This window comes from Thermobia domestica, chromosome 8 (assembly GCF_964235325.1).
Source record: "Thermobia domestica chromosome 8, izTheDome1.hap1.1, whole genome shotgun sequence".
Taxonomy (NCBI): Eukaryota; Metazoa; Arthropoda; class Insecta; order Zygentoma; family Lepismatidae; genus Thermobia; species Thermobia domestica.
The window spans coordinates 223,078,302-223,100,523 of NC_137461.1; the positions used below are offsets into that span (position 1 = coordinate 223,078,302).

Genomic DNA, 22,222 nt, shown 5'->3' on the forward strand with positions numbered 1-22,222 from the left:
TGTTTCAGAATCCTGCGCTACTTGCGCAACAATTTTTATAGAGGCAGTTGGTGAGGACTTCAAATTATATGCCCATAGCCAAATTGTCTCTATAAAAATTGTCCCGTGAGTACCTTAGCATTCTGAAACACGTATTTATGGATAGCGCACATACTAGTTCCTAAATGAAATACTGACCCGACTACGATAGGTCCAATAGTTTCGGAGCTATGGATCTTTAAACTTCATTTTTTCATATTTTCGGCAACTTATAACTGCGAAAGGAAGCATTTGTGCACCCAGATTGGTCTATACTTTTCGTCTTATCTTTGTGTCAGGAATAACCTCCCAAACATAGTCGGTGTTGTTTTGAAACATCCTGTATATATTCTTTGCTTAATTTTGACCTATAGAATAATAGTCTATGGTTCGTGGGCGCTATTTTTAGAACATATAAAGATATATATCACGATTTCGTAACTTTTATCTATCTTTCAGAATAGCTATTCTCAAATTTAATATTACAACAGAAAATTTAATTTCTCAAATTCTAATCATCATCTTTCTTCAAGATCCCAATTAGATATTTTTCTTTCTTGCTAAATCATTTCATTTTATTCTTATGAATAGACAAACGAAATCTGATTTGATAACGACTTTCTAGCATTTGCTATATAAATTTGATCATTTGTAATCATGAAATTTTATAAACAATTTATTAAAAACTCAAGGATTATCAAAATTGGATTAAGTATTAAAGATTCGTGCTAATAATAATAATAATAATTATTATTAAATTTCCACCACTTGCAATTAATGCTATTGTTTGTGGAAAGAATATCGCTAACTTCCTTTTCATGCCCTAGCTTGAGTAATAAAGGCAACGGATCGCGTAACAATCCTTATTTTGCCGGACCGAGATCACCTATGCAGATTTTATTAACTGAATACAGAATGTTAACGAATCTTTAGCGAATCCGAACTCAAATTTAAATTTAATCCAATCTACAACTACCACCTTTCATTATAATCTTGACATTCATCAAAAAGTGACCAAAACTGTCAAACAACGTTATAAATTTAACTACTCCTGAACAAAACAAAACAAAACAAAGTATCTTACATAATCTATTTTATTTCAGAGCTCTTTATACTAATTAGTGGACCGATCATTTTCCATGGCTTTGTGATTGTAGTACAATGATAGCTTGGAATATGAACTCACCCGTTTCAGAACCGTGTTCGAGTTCACAGAATTTTTCCGCTTTATAATAATGAAACCTGTTTTAATTCGTTTCTATGTCCTACAACTCTATATTTTAAAATGAGTTTAATAATAAATACACTGTCTTTTGAGGTAAAATATTAAATAATAATAATAATTTTTAGAATACACTTAATTTCATGAGGATTGTTATCAGCTCAGTACACACAGCTATGCCTGTCTACAGTCCTGATAATTTGAAAAACAAGTTTGCAGAAAAAAAAAAAAAAAAACATCCATATGAGGAATACATAAGTAACATTTCTGAAACATGGAGAAATTATATAGAATACTGGCTTGGAAAAATAGATTTAAAACGTGAAATAACTATAAAGCTACTTTTGTCCAACTCAGTATAAAACAAAAGAAGATAAAACAAGTACAAAAGCATAAAATTAACAGAGACAATTCCACAAGATGAGTTGACTACAGCTTTCAACAACGAACTGAACGACAAAGCTATGAATGACCCACACGCAGTGAGAAACGCAAGCAAAAACACACACGAACAACGTGATCAAAGTTCGGATTCCAAAGTAAGGTTTGTATTGCGGGGCAAAATTTCCTCGAATCCCTCGTTCGTATTTCAAGTTGTTCAAGTTCGGGACGTTCGAATTTCGGACAGAATACTGTGTATGAATTTAACTTTGCGTGCTTTTGTCTAGTAGTGACTATTTCCCACAACGCTAATTAAAACAAAGTTAGTTTTATTTCTTCTTTATTCGCATTCAGCATAGTTCAACTGTCTGGTAGATAGTACAATTTATTTAATTAAAAGATGGACTGTATGTATAAAACAAACTGCAGAAAAACAACATATTTGAACACATTTGGGACTGACTAGATAACAAAATTGTATATTTTGCTTCGTATAAGAAATTCTTAATTTAAATAAATATACACTGGTTACACACCGGAATTAACGAAAATTAAAGAAGTCATAAGCCGGAAAAGGAAATATCAACAATATAATGAGTATCTTAATTCCTTCTTAAATTTAAAAACCAATATAATTAATTACATATTAAGCAACAGTATCATTGCACGTGGTTGTTTACATATTAAAAGTAACTGGTACTTATAAATAATAACTTTCCATATGAACTATAAAATATCACCTCCCTCCAAAGGGATCACTTGAAAGAAATTAAGAGTCGTTTGCCATATTAAATTCAAAATTACAGGTACTGTTACTACTTGGAACAAAAGTAAGAATTAACATAAAATAATATCGTCAAACAATATCACTCTTCTGCACGAAATAAAATAACTTAATGCTGTTTATACGCTGAGTTCATAATACGTTTCAGAGTTACGCAACTAAATACAGAAATTCATTTAGGATTTAATTTGAGAAACTGTGCTTGTATATGCAGAAAATTTACATTTCCTCTCTATCTTAATCTTTTAAATAAGTACGTATTTCACCCTTAATGAGTAATTTCGACTAACTGTAGTTATACCAGAACTGATAGTTTATTTTTGCTGTCTGTTACAGTCCTTGTCGAAAAAAAAACAGGATACTTCCACAAACTTGGTAGACACAGGCAGTTTTTCCACAACGTGTGGAAGTCATTTTTAGATATTTATTTTAATGTGACAGCTTGAGGAGGAAGTATGGGGTCGTCCACATATTACGTAACGCGGCAAAGGGAGGAGGGTTCGGCTTTGCGTTACGAAGTGTGACAAGAGAGAGGAGTGAGTTTACGTCTTCGTTACGTAACACTTTTCTTTTGCTGTGATTTCTATTTTTATTCTCACATTTATATACAATCTTACAAACAAATAGACTAATTGTATTCAGTTCCTTTCTATTTTATAAATAATAAATAAATATTTCTATTGTTCTGGGAAATTACAAACATATATTCTATATAAATTGAATCCTGCAGAAGGGATTCGAAAACACTACTAGATACCAGCATGACTGGTGACAATCCATGCATGTATTACAATATAATAAAACTCTATTTTGTGGCTATCTTAGCACTGCATTTATGGCACATACTTTTCTGGACTTAGTTATTAGTGATCGTACCCACCGCTTGAAAATGCCCCCGTTTATTTAAAACTTTTGATTTGAATCATTGCCCACTCTATTCATCTAAGGGAGTTCGCATGTCCAACTATTTTTCGTGAAATATTTTCCGCTACACAACGATACCCGATTTGCAGAGCAAAATAAAATATTAAAAACCTAATTCGTCAGATATTCATCTCGTACTGTTTTTTAAAAATTATTTTTGGATTTGAATATTTCTGGAAAAATCGAGTTTATTCGCATTTTTACTGATTTTGGATAAGAAAAATTTGAAAAGGGATAAACTGAAATCCAAAGTCCGAAGAAGATGCTCGAAAGCTTGTTTACAAACGAGATGGCCCTGCAAACGACTGGACGTGGGCAGCCACTTTGAATCTGTGGTCGACGAGGAAGAGAACTTCTTTTCATCGTCGATACTGGCGAACTTCAAATACGCGAAGTATCCTGGATCCCGGAAAGAGATCGATGTCAGTTCTTTAGATTCTGTTCACCTACATCTTTCGGCTGTGCTTCCTCCTTGCCAGTCATTAGTGTCCTAAAAGGTTGGTGCGATCTCCTTGGGAAAACGACAGTATGAAATATCGAAGAATTAAAACTGGTTAATTACACAACCTTATGGGATTAAAATATTACGATACTACCATTTTCTAATACTTTGATTTTTTGGCGAAAAATACATTACAAATATATTCAGAATACAAGAATTTTATAATAAAAGTTCTACCATTAAAAATAACCCCCAAAATAAGGACATTAGCGAAAAAAAATCAGAAGTGTTATTTAACAGAGGGAGAGGGGTTCGGCACTGCGCTACGAAGTGTGACAAGGGGGAGGGAGGGGGTAAAAATTGGTCAAAAATAACGTTACGTAATAAGTGGACGGCTCCTATGGATTTTTATCTTGTTCTACTATTTATATTGATAACCTCGACTGATTAATAAAGTTTCATACGATTTCATACTTTTTTATGTATAATAAATAAGATAACAATTGTTTCAAAATACTAATATAAATTCATGTCGTAATACCAACATTGCTAATCTACTAATGATTATTTCCGGTAATGTTATGTAAGCTTGAAGTTAGTACCCACATAGAATCATATAAGTAAATGTTAGTGGTATATACTGTGCATTTAATTTCCAGAAGGATTCAGGGTGTCTACGAGTTTCAGTTTTAAAATTCCAGTATATTCAGGATAACTATCAGCAAAATTCTTGTACCTAATACAATGTTTTTTTTTTTTAAAGTTCTTAAGTAATAATCACATTCTTGATTATTTCAGGTTTGTAATTGTTTTACCATCAAACTAATATTTTATTTTTAATAAATTTAGTTAACCTTGATTTTTTTTAATACAATGATTTTTTAAGATTTTTTAAAGAGTCTCCTAACTCCCCTCACAGCTCTCCGCTCCACCCATTGTTTAAATGTCTAATTACAAAATGTATACAACTCTTGCTTTGGAAAAATTTACAATCACAATGAATACAAAATTGTTTCTGAGACTTAAAACAATTACAAAAAAGCATTGTTGACAAATTACCAGTTTCATGATTTTTCCAGTATGTGGATCAAAATTCCAGTATTTTCAGTATCAAAATTAAATTCCAGTATAATTTAAGTATTTCCAGTATCAGTAGACACCCTGAGGATAAGATGTACCACTTCCCGAAGAAACAATATAGTTTCCCTAGCTCGGTGAACAATTTTATGGGGTTTTAATTAAAATATACTGATGTCATTATTCATAACGCAGTATCTATTTTTTATGCCAAGACTTTTTGAAAACAATTATTCTATACTGTATCGAATACGATATGCCTTTACCAGTCCCACGTAATAAACTTACCCAAATAATATTTTTTTCCGTTCTTAGTTATGATCAAAACATCACACGAAAGGCACTGAAGGTGCATAAAGTAAATACAACAATATAAACAAAAATAAACATGCATGTTAAATATACCCAAATATGAAGAATAACATTACACTTAATGAAAATTTACATGAGAAATGGCCGTATTTTTACACAAGTCATCTACAAAAATGGGTGAGTCTAAAAACTTTTTGCCTTTGGCATAAATTATTGGAAAAATATATGAAACTCTAACATTTAACAATCAATACAATTTAAATCAACTCCACATTCAAGTATGAAAAGTGTAGTAACTGTTGTGTTATTCTAAAGTGGACAGAATACTATCTAAAACACCCAGTACTTTCAAAGAAAGAAAATACTGATACGAACAGACAAATAATACATATTGATTTTACTTCTATTTCATTAAATTACATACATATATATTTATAATTTGTAGATTACAACCACAAGACTGTATTACATGCTATGTTCTAATGATACTGTATTAGTAAAATTTTTAACAAGATATTTAAAATTGAAACATATATAAAATGGATCAAAAAGTATAATGTTTGTAGTCAGAAAAGTTAACACTTTGGATTAACATACTATTTTGTTTCCAGAACATCAACTATTTTTGTATATAATATACTATAATCACTTGGGAATGGGGCAATTTCAATCCTCTATAAGAGAGGTTCAAAATTAAATAGCGCCATAATTTCTAATCTTACTGATTTCACTCTGTAGATAATATAAAACCAAACCAAACCAAACTACTTGGCATAACGGCCTGATTTCTGGGCCTGAGCCGCCCCACGCCATCTGTTAGCGATTGGTGGAACCACGTCCAGCCTAGCGACATTCGCTACCAGGCCTATAGGAAACTTTCTAGACCTAGTGCCCGTCTCACGTTTTTTATTCACGTGGCTGGGTGGACCCCGAAAATTGGGAAGCGTCGGCCGGGAATCTAACCCGAGACCACATAGACATGAATCCAACGCTCTAACCACTAGATTAACGGTGTCCCCTCTGTAGATGATATACCTGGCTAATTTAGCATAATTTTGTACTACTTGCAATTATACAATGAAAATACTCAATTTCTATGTTGTTATTTTATTTTTCTACCACAGCCCACACACTGTACATTAACTACCTAACGACCAAGAAATAATGATAATGAATTCATATCTGAGCAAAGTAACTACTGAAAATAAATTCCATCAAAAAATTTAATCAATTCAGGAAGTGCCAATCACAATCCATTAAAAACTCTATACCCAGTAGCTTTAAAAAAAAAAAAAAAAAAAAAAAAAAAAAAAAAGCTGAGATAGGTGTGCTTTTCCGACATACATACAAGTACTGAAAAACCTCATCACAACCAGTGTACAGTTATCACAACATAACAATTTTACGTGATCTCATTTTACATAAAACTGTCTCATTCATGTTATGTTTTGTTGTATAATGTCTGATTTACCCATAATTTACTCATTAATAAAACTATGACTTACAACTATTTCATTCTGTTTATAATAATCTCCTTTTGATCACAAAATTAAATTAAATATATCGTTATTTACAATTCACGTTCAAAACAGTCATAACAATCCCAGTCATATAAAACGCGAAATAAATATAAAATTCCCAGGGGGAAAAAGGAAGAAAGAAAGAGTCCGACAGTTTAAAAAGGCAACAAATTCAGTTTTCGTATTTTTTTTCTTTTCAAGTGGTTTGTGTCTTTTTGATAATTAAAGGAATCACCAAAACTGTTTGATTTCATAGTGTGCATTATTTATTTGATAATAAGAAATTTCGGTATGCTATTACAAAAATCACGGAATAAATAAACATAAATATAATGTGGGGTTGTGATTTTAACCATGATTTCTTTTTTCTTGACAAAAAAAAGACGAGTTACATGATGCTTGAATTACAATTTTACATGTAATACCGAAGTTCGAAGTTTACCAGGATAGACGGAGAAAGTACGGAAAATGAGGATTTATCTTTCAGAGAGAATCCTATGCACCAAATAAAGTAAATTCTAATAAACATGATCGAAAAGCTCATCATGTACACACTAAATGGAAACTGGTGGTGAAACGTTTGGAAATAGATATCCTAAACAGTAAAAGCGCAGAAATGTGTTTGTTTAGAATTTCATATCGACTAACTCACGGAAACGTGTTATTCCATTTACTTTTTGATTTGGCTTTAGAATACAACCAAGGAAATAAGGAAAACAGAGCACTAAACTTAGAATGTTTTTAACTAGTGTTGTTGTGTATGAGGATTCGGCTTCCGAACCGTAGAATGCTTAGTGCTCATATATATTCAGAGTTCGATTGCTGATATAGTTCGGATTTCACGTCTTAAATAGCTTTGGCGTTAAAAAGGAGACAGGCTCGCAACTACGTATATGAGGACGAAGACCTGAAGCGTCCACAAAGTACGAATGTCGTCTTAATAACGTGAAGAAATCGGTCTGGAGGTGAATGTGGATAAGACACAAAGAACATTTCAGGGCATAGGAGGAAACACACCGAGTATCACCGACCCCATAATACTAGAAAGGAGCTGTATAAAGGACGAGAGTTGATAATGCCCATCTGTGGTCTATAACAGAGTTGATTGTGGCCTTGGTAATAATTGATGCAGAATTTTGAAAAAAATAGACGGAAGTGTAAGACAAACCGCCTAAAATACACGAAAATTAAGAAAATACTTCACGTTATAAGCAGAAATAAATAATAAAAAAATAAACTTTCACTATTACAACAAATATTCTAATTACATAACCATAAAGAATGTATACTGCATTTATTAAAAAATACATCACAAGTAACCTGTGTGATAGGCCACAAATGGGCATCATCAACCCTCGTCCTTTCAATACTTGGCGCAGCGACAGCAAATACAAACACAATTACAGCAATGAGAAAATAAAATTCGTAACTGGCAGAAAACATACGCTACAGCGTCTATAAAATAACTTTTCGTTGCAACTAACATTCCTTAAGTTATGATGTGCAGCCAACCTGACTATTGTCTCTCCAAGAACCTCCTGAACGGTTTCAGTCACTTATTTTGTGATCCGCCTTAACAGCCCAAGTCATTCACATGAAGATTAAATTATTTTATGAGAACCCTTTCCTCTTTGGTGCAAGGGTTCTGAAATTTAAAACTCATGTTTTTGTGGATAAATTCTTGCAAAGATTTAAGATAGTATAATATAGTGCATACGAAAAATCAGTTAAGTATGACATTGACAGTATAACAATTCACTTTATACAATATAAATCAATGTCAGTTTTCTTTTCGCGTCAATGATTTTTAACCTTCGATGCATCCGCTATTACTCTCCAAGAATTTCTCTATAAAATGTTAGTACAATTCAAGTTTTTAATTATAGACTTTTTATCATAAAGTGATCTACCGTGAGTGACTTGGGCTGTTGGGAGGGACAGTAGCTGAAACCGTTCAGAAGGGTTCATGCTATTACTTTTTAAAACATGCTCATATTGCATCACCTATTTTCTTTAAATATAGTAAACGAAATGGAACATGGAAATCAACAAAAGCATAATTTTGTTTATATATTGCATGAATACAATTTAACTTACTGAAGTGAGCATAGGGTAAAGGGTTTTAAAAACCAAGGTTTAAGGAAAATATCTGGCAAATTTTGTCACATACTGCGGATTTCTATATAATAAGCATACGCCAAGGAGTACAGTGTGGATAATTGGAAAGAAACGTTTCAATTCAATGATACACATCGCAAGTAAGGGAAATAAGTGATATTCTAATTGCAAAATCTTCGGGAAAAGTGCCTATTTGTAGGACCAAGAAGAAAACCGGGAGATCTATAAAACGGGGTACGTTTCGAAAACGAACAACTATCCGTGATTATCAAAAATCTCATAGTGGATTACACAGTAAGGGAATGGGGTACGTTTAGCAAATTGGCATATTGAAGGATACTTGAATGTACAGCTTGCCTCCTCATGCTATCTACAAATTAGTGGATTGTATTTTTTAAAATAGCAATCGTAACGAAAGGTTAATCATGAGACAACTTACAAGATTACTGACCTATCAATGAACGTTTTCGTTCAATAAGCTATACAAATTAAAGCTACCACGAAGTTATTTTGATACGGCAGAAATTTCTTTACGAAAATATTTATCCTAATTCGCGAGTAGTACTAAAGTTGATGAAAAATAGGAAACAAAATAATCATCAGTTGTGAGGAAATGCCAGTCAATTCAAGAAATTAGTTTTAGTCTAACTTCGGAAATCATGTGTCAAAACAGTAAGTACACATCCGAATAGAGAGCCTGCAAAGCAAAGGTAGGAATTAATGTTTTATTTATTTAATTTATCGCGCATACAAGTTTCGTTTAAATGTGCAAAATTCGAGTTTAGAACATGAATGGTATATAAATTACAGGACACACAAAAATGTACATAATATTTCTTATGGGACAAATAATTGTCTTAAGTATAATTAAACCAATATTTACTTAACCACTGCTCATTGTATGAAATCACGAACTACATGAAAAAATAAATACTGTATCAAGATAAATATTCTTTTAAAATTGGTTTAAAAAAATCAAAATAGTATACCCTTCACATTAGGCTGTATTTCGATGTTTCACAAAGCATTTCCAGGATTACTGCACCCATATTACAAGCTTCGAGTATGATTTGTTTTTCAAGTACAACTGCTCATTTGCTAGCTATATTGTATTAAGTAAACGTAATACTCTATTGTATATTCTGAATTCATTCATTTAAAAATTTTATGTGTAAGAACTTCGCCTTTTATCCCACTGAAAAATCTTAATTAGTTCATCAACTCCTCAGCAACTAATATAGTTGCACAAAATATATACACAGAGAGGATGTAATTTCTTACTAGGAATAGTCTAATTAAATTAAGAAAACTAAAGTATTAGTAACGAATACTACTACTACTACTAATAATAATAATAATAATAATTATTATTATTATTATAAAGCCTTTCTAGAGTTTATATTACCAAAAATAGAGAAAAATTCACTTTTACATCGTTCTAGCTAGAGAACTATGGAACTCAACTCAAGAATAAATCTACCACTATAATCTGTATCTAAATATCTGCTTCACAACCATGACGAAAGCGAACGACGATTATTTGAAGGCCTAAAAATCCTTTAGTTACCTACTCTTACCTTCTAAAATTCGTTCCGCATTGTTCTGGAATTGAATATTTAGACAGTGCTTATACTATGATGATGCTTTTGGTTTTCCATCCATTTGTATTCATTCCTGATGTTTAAAAGGAAACTTAATTCTTTCTATTCTCAAAACGGAACTAATATAGGAAACCACTCATATTTAAAATTAACGTTAAATACTATCGTATTCCAAGTAACATAATTGCAAACCCTTCTTCTGATTTACCTGTTGGTATATGGTATTCAATATATAGTTGAACGGCCCACGATTGCGAACCGAGCCTCCTGGAGACGAGGATAGATGATACTGGTGGAATGACGAAATGAAAGCACCAGGAAAGAAAGAATCCAGAGAAAACCCACAGCACATGGTGTTTGTCCATCATAAAATTCACTTGGTGGGAGCTGGCATCGAATCAGAGACCCCCACACGCCAAAGGTAAGCGCTCTACCACAGCCATCGCGGCCAATTCACTCTTTTATGTGTATGAATGATTCTGCTCATAACGGATGCCATCAAATAAAATTCTATGATTTTCCTCCAACATGGCTTAGCTAGACCACTTAGATTGTATAAAAATTGATTTAAACGTGTGAAAATTAATTAATTTAAATTTAGTTCAAGGTCCCAGGTTTATATCCTTTAAGCTAAAGGAGATGGATGTTTAATGAAAGTATACATGATTGTGAAATTACATTTTTGTGCTATCCACCCGGTCATCAAACCTGGGACTAAACGTACACGCGCTAGCCGCTAGACCAGTGGGAAGAGCTTTATTCGAACCCCGAGGGTTTATTTTATCTCATGTGAATATGGTGTAAAACATATTAAGACAACGGTATATTCCATTCGGATCATACAGTATATACGTTTAAATTAGTCAAAAAATACTGTTTCCGCAACTTGTTTATTGGATTACCTTTAAAACAAATAAACAACGATCTATTTTTTTTTTTAATGTTTAAGTTTTCATATTAAGGTGAAAATTATATTTACTTATTTATGAGCTGTGATTGTGTCCTATCACATACTCCACGATAGGACAATTACAACGAATAAATAGGTAAACATAATTTTCACTTTATTACATTGATGTTCTAATTGTTAATATCATTTAACTTCAATATAATCTCAAGATTGCCTTACAACATTCATTATTAGTTGATTTCTAAAGATTAGTTGGTCTGATTAGTTGATTAGTTAATAAATTGCTTTTGAAATGTTACGAATTAAATACAACTATTATAGATGGAAAACTAAAAGCGTTGTATCTTACATCGTAAATATCTTTGCAAAACTACATTAAATATAAAGAGCATATATACTCGTTTCGTTCCTAGAACCGCTTCAACTTGTTCTCAGAGTTCCCAAGCTAGAATCCGTTTTTCACTTTTCGGCAGTGTATAACTCTAAAATAGTTCTGAATTGCTTACTAGGACCTATTTTCGCTTAGTTTGATTGAAACTGTTCATCATAAAATTATCCATAAGAAATTAACGTCCACCCTGTATACTTAACTATTTACTATCTTGCCCTTATACATATATATACACAAACAAGAAATTAAATATGGATTACTTATAGTTAACAACCCAAGAAAATTCTAGGATTACTTTTGCGTATACTGGTAACAAATTGAAAGATGATAAAAAAAAAGGGGGGGGGGGAGGCTGAGATATGCAATATGTACGTTTTTCTAATACTATTAAACGGAAAACGCGAATACATAGAACAGCAAAGAAATGAAAATAACTGATATGAGCAATCACAAGTATTTTTAAAAATTAAACTTCTCATCGTATTATTGTCATTTCCCGTTAATTATTACTAACGCTTAGGCTCCGATTCAAGAATCTTTTTTCCAAACACACTTCGCTCAACAATCATTTCTCATGGAATGGACAAAATATTGTTGATCTATAAAACAAAATATTTTTAATATCTTATCTACGTACAGCACCTCGGGAAAGTATTTCGAAAGTGTCATCCATGCTCAACAGTTTTAGATTAGACTTCACACGCGCCTCCAGCAGTCACGGAAACAACTTGCCGTATATCAGTCATCCCGTTAGAATGGCTTCCTGTAGCTGCAGAACGGTCATAATACCTATATTTGACTTTTTTAACACCTTCGTATTCTTCAGACTTTAGAAGTGGCGACTTCTCATTTAAGGAACCATTGGAAGAACTGCAGTCCAGTGTTGTGACTGTAGTATCTCCCTCAGTACTGTCTTTACTTGGTGTTTCTTTTCTTGTTAAGAAGAACAATGTACACATAAGTGCCTAAAAAAGAGAAGATAATTTCCTTGAATAAATTCTACACTAAAAACACACACCGCAATTCATGTTAAGTATTAATAATTCATTATCAATATATACTCGGTTGTATTTTGGCATGAGAAAATATGTCTATTTAACGACAATAAAATTGTAACATTGTAGCTTATGAAGAATTCTGGCCGGCCAGGAGCATATTTTTCGAAACTACTAGTCTTGTAATACAAACAATCTTTTTTAAAATTAAATATTCTACAATTATATATACCTAAGAATCATGACAAATTATCAGTATTAGGAAATGACCTCTACTATTATTCTAATATTTTCACTTCGCGATATTTTACCGTTTTGTAACAAACATTACAAGACTAGTAGTTTTGAGAAACAGTCCCACGTGGTTATCTGAGCACTAACTCTCAACGAGATTAAGTTTGATTTTCTTGACCAACACCCTACAACTTCTTTACTCATGCTTCTCTATTTGTCATGTGTGTATAGTAATGATAATAAAAGAGGTTATATAGTAAATCAGGGTGTTTATTAAAATTCCAAAATGAAATTTCGTGACTTTTTCGTGACCTTTTCTTTACCAAATCATAAAATTTTCTAACATTTTCAAGAGTGAATTTGTGTGCGAATTAGGCCGAATTTTCATCCATGCGATACAAACGTATTTTGTTTGCGATTTGGTAGCGTCTAAAGCCGACCATAGACATTTTGGTGGTGAATTTTGACGTTTTATAGAATAAAATTTTTCAATCTGTATTTACACTTGCACAGTTAAAAAAAATCGTGACCCAAAAGCTAAATTTCGTGGCTTCTTCGTGACTTTCATGACCGTTTTCTGATTTCGTGACATTCTTGACTTTCGTGATCGATAGACACCCTGTAAATGGAACGATCAAACCAAAACAATCAACATAATCTTGTTTGCCGACAATCCAGGCTTTGATGTTTGTGGAGGGTCACTAGCCTTTGAGCATGATCACCTGCGTTTGATATTCTTGTATTTCACCCATTTGCCTGGAATGAGTTGTTTCAAATCGAATAAAAAATGCACCGTCTGCTTACCATTTGTTTCGGTCTCTGCAAAACTTTCTTGATGGTAAAAACTTGGCCGACCCAAGCGCGCTGAAAATCACTAGGCCAAGTTTCTTGACGATAAAACAGAAGTTCTGCAGCGATGGAATTATGAAGCTCCCCGAAAAATGGCAAAAGGTCATAGATAATAATAGTCAATATGTACTTGATTAAAACTGATTTTCAATAAAGACACTTTTCGGTAAAGAATATCCCAAAAAACCGCGGAGACTTTTTATATGTACCAATATTTTAAAGAAATATACCTAGTTATATCATAAATACTGTTACAAGTTTGAATGTGAATAACACAGAGAATATTAACACCAAGGCGATGTTTTACATTGATATGTTGTACACCTGACGCACGAATCATTTTTAGAAATGTCCCCCCTTGACCTTGATGCAGGCACGAAGTCTGTCCGGCCACTGGTCAGTGGCATTACGCACCACGTCCACGGGAAAATTGTTCACTGCTTGGGTCAGTTGGTGTTTCAGACTGTCGACAGATGGATGCCGTTTATGGCAGATCTTTGCCTGAAGGACTGCCCAAAGTTTGTAGTTCAACGGGTTAAAGTCCGGGCTAGAAGGCCAATCAGCGGTAGAAATGAGGTCGGGGACGTTCCGTGCCAGCCACTCCTGGGTTGTTTTCGCTTTGTGGCCTGGAGCGGAATCCTGCTGGAAGGTCCACCTTTCTCCAGGGAACATGGTAGCAGACAGTGGCTTCACTATAGGTGTTAGCAGTGTCTTGGTACACCTTGGCAGATGTTTTAACACCTTTTTTGCAAAAATGCAGCTGGGTTGTGCCTGAGCAGCTCACTCCCCACCATCACTGAGGCAGGATAATGTGCCCTCTAAATCCTTGGAGCTGCCTCAATAGCTGCAGTAGATGACGTGACATACACACGGTCATTTTGGAAAATCTAAGTTTTACGTCCCACATTTATGCCAGTTAGGCTAAAGGACAGTGATAATGAGAAATGAGTGAAATGGTGGAATGAAGAAAGTGGGAGGAAACGGGAGAACCCCGAGAAAACCCACGAGTACGCTGTTTGTCCACTACAAAGTCCACACGGCGCGAGCTGGGATCGAACCTGGGACCCCAAGTACCGGAGGTGAACGCTCTACCACTGAGCCACCGCGCCTCCCTACAGTCATTTTGGGCATTGTAGGACTGCTCAACTGTGAACCCCTTTTCGTCAGTGAACAGAATCTTTCTGTGCAGATTGTTGGCGTAACGCCGCCATAGTCTCTTTGATTTAAGGACCCTCTGCGACATTAATGTTTGGATGAGAAAGTGATCAGTCCGCCTCTTATACGCCCGTAGATGTAGGTCACTCCTGAGCACACAAGACATGGAATTTCTGCTGATGTTCATCTCAGCAGCCATCACACTTTGTGTTCGAACAGGATTTCTTCGAATTCTTGTGACTGTTTTCTGGACCTGCGGGGTTCGTACCGTTCGTGGTCTGCCACTCCTTGCGCGGTCAGCTGCCGTTCCAGTCTCGGTGTATCGCTGTATAGCGCGATACACGAATCTCTTGCTGATTTGTAGGGGTTTCAGGAGGTTGAAAATCTCACCTGCTGTCTTCCAGACCTTGTGTAGTGCAATTACTGCTACACGATTTTCGTAATCGCCCCACTCCATCAGAACTCAGTGCAATATCAACGTATGTCATGAACAGTCAAACACACACTACATTCATCTTCCGATTTATACACAGATGGCAGCACTGTGCCACTCGGGATGCCTACAGCGCCACTCCAAACTTTGTGACAGTATTTATGATGTAACTAGGTAACTTGTTTATGCATTTTCCAAACTGAATTTTAATACGCTTTATCCACAATGAATCAATTTATGAAGTGAAGGGATACATGAATAAGTATATATTCTGTTTATTATTATTCAAAGACAGATACTTAACAGCATAACCTGTCTTTCTCCAATCTTGATAGCTACACGAGTAGGAAACCTCTAAGCTCTACTACAATTCGAACCCCTAGATTACTTCGTTATAATCTGATACCAAGCATACGAAACTATATGTAAATTCGAAGTTGTTTTCATCACTTGAGGGTCCATTATTTTGATGTTGGAATCATAGATCCGATCCACTTTTATTTAAGTTGAGCTCAAAATGACAACGGTTAAGCGAACAAAGGACCAAGATTTTGTTGCTGATGTTGTGGAGCATATTTCGGATAACAGGGCGCTGAAAAAAAGTGCAGATCTTCTATCATATGTTTTTATGAAGATTTATCTGTACAGACTGAGGTAAAAACTCATTTAATAAACAACAGATCTTGCCAATATCATGTAAGAATTACCAATTGCAATTAAAGAATTATAATGTTTTCTCATCTTTTAGGGTGACACCTGCAATTGCTTCTTTTGTCAGCAGTTTTTTTCTACTACTGTTAACGTCAACTACATCTTCCACGAATATCCACAGATGGTACTTCCTTCAACGTAGACAAAATTGACACATGAGGTAAGTAGATAGCTTTACATACACAAAACGCAACGGGGAAATTATTAACATACGGCACACTACAAACGTAGCCCAAAGCACTCACGATAGGCGACATACAGGTCCGAGCCGTCACCTCAGAGTAACAGTTTAAACAAAAACGCATTCAAGTTCGGAATAATGAGTCGGATCCGTTCAAAAGGAATCAAACTAACAAATGCCGAAATTGACCTAAATACAATGTCAAACACAAATGATCAAGAGGTTTCAGTTCAGAATATTATTCAATAATTCAGATCTGTAACAATATATATATATATATATATATATATATATATATATATATATATATATATATATATATATATATATATATATATATATATACACTAGACAAATATATATAGGTAACATTGAAACATGTTATACTATCTGTACAGAAATATATTAATTATGTTACATTCTCTTTTTATGTTACATTCTCTTTTTCAGGTTTCGTGCTCCGACGGTTCACCATACGATGACGGAGATCCCCCGTAAAAAGTAAGCATCTTAGAATTCTGTTTATTAGCTCAGAAGTAGTAGTAATAGTATAGTAAGTAGCGTAGGACAGTGTAGGTATATAGCGCTTTGTTAGTTGTAGTATTGTAGTCTTAGATATAATTCTACATACATGTACAGTACCGGCCAAAATTGTATCACCTTTGTGTTTTTGTGTGTGAAATGTCTTGTGAATAAGCTTTAAAGTGGTTATGACGCATTACTTGGAACTTCGTTTGACTCTGCATGGTACTAAATGCGCTTTAACAACAGAGAGAACATGTTCTGGAGATCCTTTACATATTCTATTATACTGCTTAAACTGGTTCCTTAGTAAAGTTGTCTATACTATTTTTTTTTTTAAATCTTTGTGTTACAGGAATGAGTCATTGAATCTGTTATTAATCTAACATAAATAAAATAAAGGATTTGTTTGTGTGTTTGTCTGTCTGTCTGTGTGTGGCCTGGGGACCAGACGAATGAACCGAGATTTACCAAATTTTAGTCAGGGGTACCTTGGCCCGCCAGGCCCCGGATCAAGACGAAGCCCTTTTTTCAAATTTCGAACCAGGGGGGAGGGGCGTTTACCGGAACCGACTTAGGAACCAGACAAATTGACCGAGAGTTACAAAATTTTAGACACGAATACCTTGGTCCAGGCTCCAGACCAGAGTTAAACGTTTTTGTCAAAATTCGAACTAGGCGGGTCTCAGGGGGGCGTTTACCGGGACATGTAAAAGTAGTAGAAAATGACCGATATTAGTGTCGAATTCATCGTCTTCGCGGTCGCTGAAATCAATGGTGAGACTCCAATCGCATTAACTTTCAAATTCACGCTATTTGGCTCCAGGCCGGGGGTCATTGGGGGGGAGGGGGGGGGGCAGATACCGAGACACATAAAAGTAATCCAAAATGAATGGTGAATGGTGACACTTCCATTAGCGATGACTTGCAAATTTAGTTACAATTGCATGCGGGCCAGGAGTCAGCAAGGGGGGATACCAAGACATGTAAAAAACGACCGATATTAGTATATATGGATACTATGGATATTAGTATCAAATCCATAGTTTTCGCGGTCGCTGAGATCAATGGTGATACTCCCACAGGCGTTGACTTCCAAATACAGCCTCCGTGCGAAGCATGGGTATATTCAACTAGTCTACAATATGGCGAAGACACGTAGTGCTCGAGATTTCGATGCACAACAACAAGCCATTGTAAAAGGTCACAAACAAGGACGAAACCATAAGGAATTAGCACAACAGTTTAACATGTCTAGATCAGCGGTAACTACGTTTCTAAAGCGTTTGAGTCTTCTGGGAGGCTATGTGCAGAAGAGGCAAATCGGGAGACAGCACTAAACTACTTCTGTCGTCGATCGCAACATTTTTCGCATATTCTGTTGTAAACCCATGTCTCACGGCGTCGGACATTGCGAAGGAAATATCGACTCCTAACCAACCTACTTCATTCGTACGAACAATCCGCCGTCGTCAGCAAACCGCCACACTTCATGGCTTGCGATCTGCTCAAAAGTCCTTCATTTCTGGGAAGAATCGAAAGGCGCGAGTGGCTGACCTTCAATGAACCCCTGGACAATGGTCTAAAATTATCTTCAGCGATGACAGTAGGTTCATGCTATTTGGTTGTAACGCTATTAAATGGCTTTATCGCCCTAATGGAAAAAGTGTCGACCCGAAGTATCAACTGCCAACTATGAAGCATGGTGTGGAATGTTTTCTCGGCAACTTGGATGCGTCCTCTTCAGAGGATCGAAAAGTATACAAGGATATCCTCCAAAATGTCACGGTTACACATGCAATACGTGACGTGGCACGCAATACGTCAGCTTCATTTATCAGAAAGCATCGCGTGCGTGAAGTGCTCGAGTGGTTCCAGTAACCGTGTCACTCTAATGGATTGGGTAAGTCAATCTCAGGACTTAAATGTTACTGGACTTTTGTGTGATGAGCTAGAGAAACGTTTAATTGGTAAACGAGCGACAAACGCAACAGAAAAGTTCATTCAACTCGTGGAGGCGTGCAAGACAATTCCTCAGTCGACAATCGATAGCTTTATTGGATCTATGCCTAAACGCATCCAAGCAATAATCGAAGCAAAAGGATTTGTATCAAAGTATTGGATATAATCTACCTGATATTTGAATTTATAGATTTTATGGATGCCATTTGGGCACTTCATTCTACGTTCATGTTCAATACCAAATATTATTTCTTTGCCTAATTGTCATTTTTTTTTCAAGTCGTCGTCTTCTTTCACATGACGATACATTTCTTGTTCAGCAACTTACAGCTCACTCTTCAACATACTACTATATGATTGTGATGTTTTCGGTCTAGATCAAGAAATCTTGTAAAAATACCAACGTCCTAAAATATTTGACGGTATTCTATTACCATAATTACACACCAATTATACCTGAGTTGTAGGAAGCATGGTAGTGTTTAGCTATCTCGATAACCAACGTCTTCCTTTATTCTTTTATCTAACTTCTTTGTTCTTATCACGACTATTCTCATAGAAATTTTTAGTAATAACACGTAATATACGAGGAGCATACTGAAAGCCGTGAGCAATATGTTTTCACAACCGTAATTTTTAGTTGTAAGTGAAACGAAGTATATAATCTCAAATCTACAGACCTTCCTTCCTTTCTAGGCGTAGACGCTGTTCGTTGCTAGAACGTGACCACAGGCAGGATTTTCAAAATGGCGGGCAGCGATGTTTCGTTTCGACAGCGTGCTGTGATTGAATTCCTGGTTAAGGAAGACCAATCTGCTTCTGAAATTTACCGCAGACTATAGCGTGCCTATGGAGATGTGTGCATGGGTACCATCAGTGTTAGGAAGTGGGTGAAACATTTTAAGGATGGAAACACGAGTATCGAAGATAAGCCTCGCAGCGGGCGCCCTCGAACTGTCCCCACGGAACGCAATAAGGTAAGGATTGATGAGCTGATTAGTAGAGATAGGCGTATCACGGTGAATGAAATTGCTGCAAAACTTGATGTTGGACATAGTGCGGTGCAAGAAATGATTCACAGTTTAGGTTATCGGAAGGTTTGTACCCGTTGGGTCTCACTTTATTAACCGAGAACCACAAACGTCAGAGACTAACCATTGCCCAAATACTTCTTCAGAGATTTCGACATGAAAGTGATGACTTTTTGACGAGTATTGTGACTGGAGATGACAGCTGGTTTCATCATTATGAACCTGAAACAAAACGACAGAGTATAGAATGACAGCACTTGAATTCGCCACCGAAGAAAAAAGCGAGGATGCCACCGAGTTGAGTTGATTTTGAGTTTAACGTCCTTTCAGCAGCAAGGCTATATGAGACGGGACCTATTGATTAACGTGGAATTCAAACCACGAGCTCCCGCCAGGAATCGAACCCGGGACTACTACGCCAGAGGCGCGTACGCTAACCGCTTAGCCACGGAAGAGCTCGAGGATGCCATCGAAGAAAGCGAAGACAGTGCAATCGGTAGGGAAAGTTATGGGAAGCGTCTTCTGGGATGCACAGAGCTGCATTCTGGTTGATTTTCTTGAGCCTGGACAAACCATAAATTCTGTCCGTTACATCCAGACACTTTTGAAGTTCCGTCGTGCCCTGCGTGATAAACGTCCTGGAAAGAAGATCATCCTTCAACAGGATAATGCGCGTTATAGATCATATAACTATACTTTTTAGGTTATGAACCTCCGTCTATTAGTGATCACTCAATGCCCTTTAAAATAATTCGCATAATTTCTGATAATTGTCTTTCCATTATTTGATATTCGATATAAGAATATGAGACGATCCGAATATTCTTTAGGCGAGAGCTTAAAAGCCTTAGTGGATGGTATAGAAAATTGACATATTAGCTGCCTTCCCCCACTACATGGTAGTGAAACATTTTCTCCGAAATTCGGTATTGCCAACAAAATTCGAATTGGACGACTGCTCTCGGTGACAACAGGGATGAGTAAAAAGCGGACCTTCTCCGTCACATGAATCAGGAATGGAATGTCTTAAATGTTTTGGCGAAGATAAAAGTAGTCTGGAAACTCCGAGTGTTACTTTGTTATTTCACACTTTCAACCTGCTTTCAACATAATATTTTCTTCTTCCGTTGAGAAGGAACGACCCATATATACAGGCAAGTTGGTCAATGTTTGTTCATTTTTCCCTTCTCTATATAGAAAGAAAAAACACATGTGTAAGTCATTAATCACAGTGTAACGGGGACCAAAACTATGACAATGCCGTTGAACACACATTAAGTTACAATGTTACTAGTAGGAGGATACGACTGTTCGGACAGTTCCGATTACTACCCACCTTGTTGTTGTGGCCACTATATTAATGCTACACAGTAATCTCCCATATTCAAGTACATGCAGGGGTAAAACTGCGGGGGAACGCAGGGGATGCTATCCTCCCACCTCCAGAAAATATGTACGGCGTCCCCCCAGTTCTTAAATAATTACAATGAACCAAGATAGGCAGGGAGACGGCGTGAAGTCATGCCGCTACCTACCGTCCCTCTACCTTTTCAGATCCACTTTTACCCTGAGTACATGATAAATTACGGCTGATTAGATCTGCGGTTAGGAGACTGACTCTCATTACGTCTGACCAAGATTGGAGATCCGTTACCTTTACTTCAAATAACTCGCCCAACTGTTTCATGATGCTGAGCCAATGTCAAAAGTATCATACTTCCACTGCGAATCGTAAACACTAAACATTCGGCTACAAGAGAGACCATCTCGCATATTACGTGCTATGTTAATGATAAACCATATAAATTACTGAAATAAACCGTACAAATATATAGAAGTGAAAAAAAACAACCTTAAGTTCCTGTCAAAATAATAATAAAAAACTTACAGAAAATAATGTTATTCCTGCCATCACAGTTGAGCAAATGGGAAACCCATAATGATCCATTAATACACCACCCAAGGACGGCCCTATAACTTCGCTGTAAACAAGGAAAGATGTATATGATTAGCATCGACAACAATTACACATGATAATTAAACCAATGAGCACATTTAAAAATATGTAAAATTCAATGAAATTCAGAGTGAAAAGTGAAATAGTAATAATAATAATAATAATAATAATAATAATAATAATAATAATAATAATAATAATAATAATAATAATAATTATAATAATAATAATCCCAGGCAACCAAGAAAGTTCGTGCGGTTTTTACACCTGCCGCTATTTTTCGTTGGGTAGTAATCATTTCTGTGACCATGTGTACCTGTATGTGACAGTTTCTGAAAGCTGAGTCATTGGCACGTCGGCTAACGTAGATAACAGGTTGCATTTGACAGTTCGAGATCAAGTATTCGCAATGGACCATGTCTGTGCCGAACGCAGTAATCAGGGCTTGTTTACTATATGAGTCCAAGTTGGGCATAAAAGGTGCGGAAGCAG

The 22,222-nt window shown here is 35.5% G+C and overlaps 1 protein-coding gene across 2 annotated transcripts in view; it reads right to left on the reverse strand.

The window, feature by feature from the left end:
- Positions 1-5,065: 5,065 nt before the first annotated feature.
- Positions 5,066-22,222, reverse strand: part of LOC145693448 (MFS-type transporter SLC18B1-like) — an 88,270-nt gene continuing 71,113 nt past the window's right edge. For both annotated transcript variants that reach the window (XM_081769451.1, XM_081769452.1), the window contains exons 12-13: positions 21,662-21,755; positions 5,066-12,665 (exon numbers count right to left, since the gene is read on the reverse strand). In XM_081769451.1, coding sequence (XP_081625577.1) covers positions 12,390-12,665; positions 21,662-21,755 — 370 coding nt within the window. In that variant the 3' untranslated portion in view covers positions 5,066-12,389. The remainder of the gene's footprint in view (positions 12,666-21,661; positions 21,756-22,222) is intronic.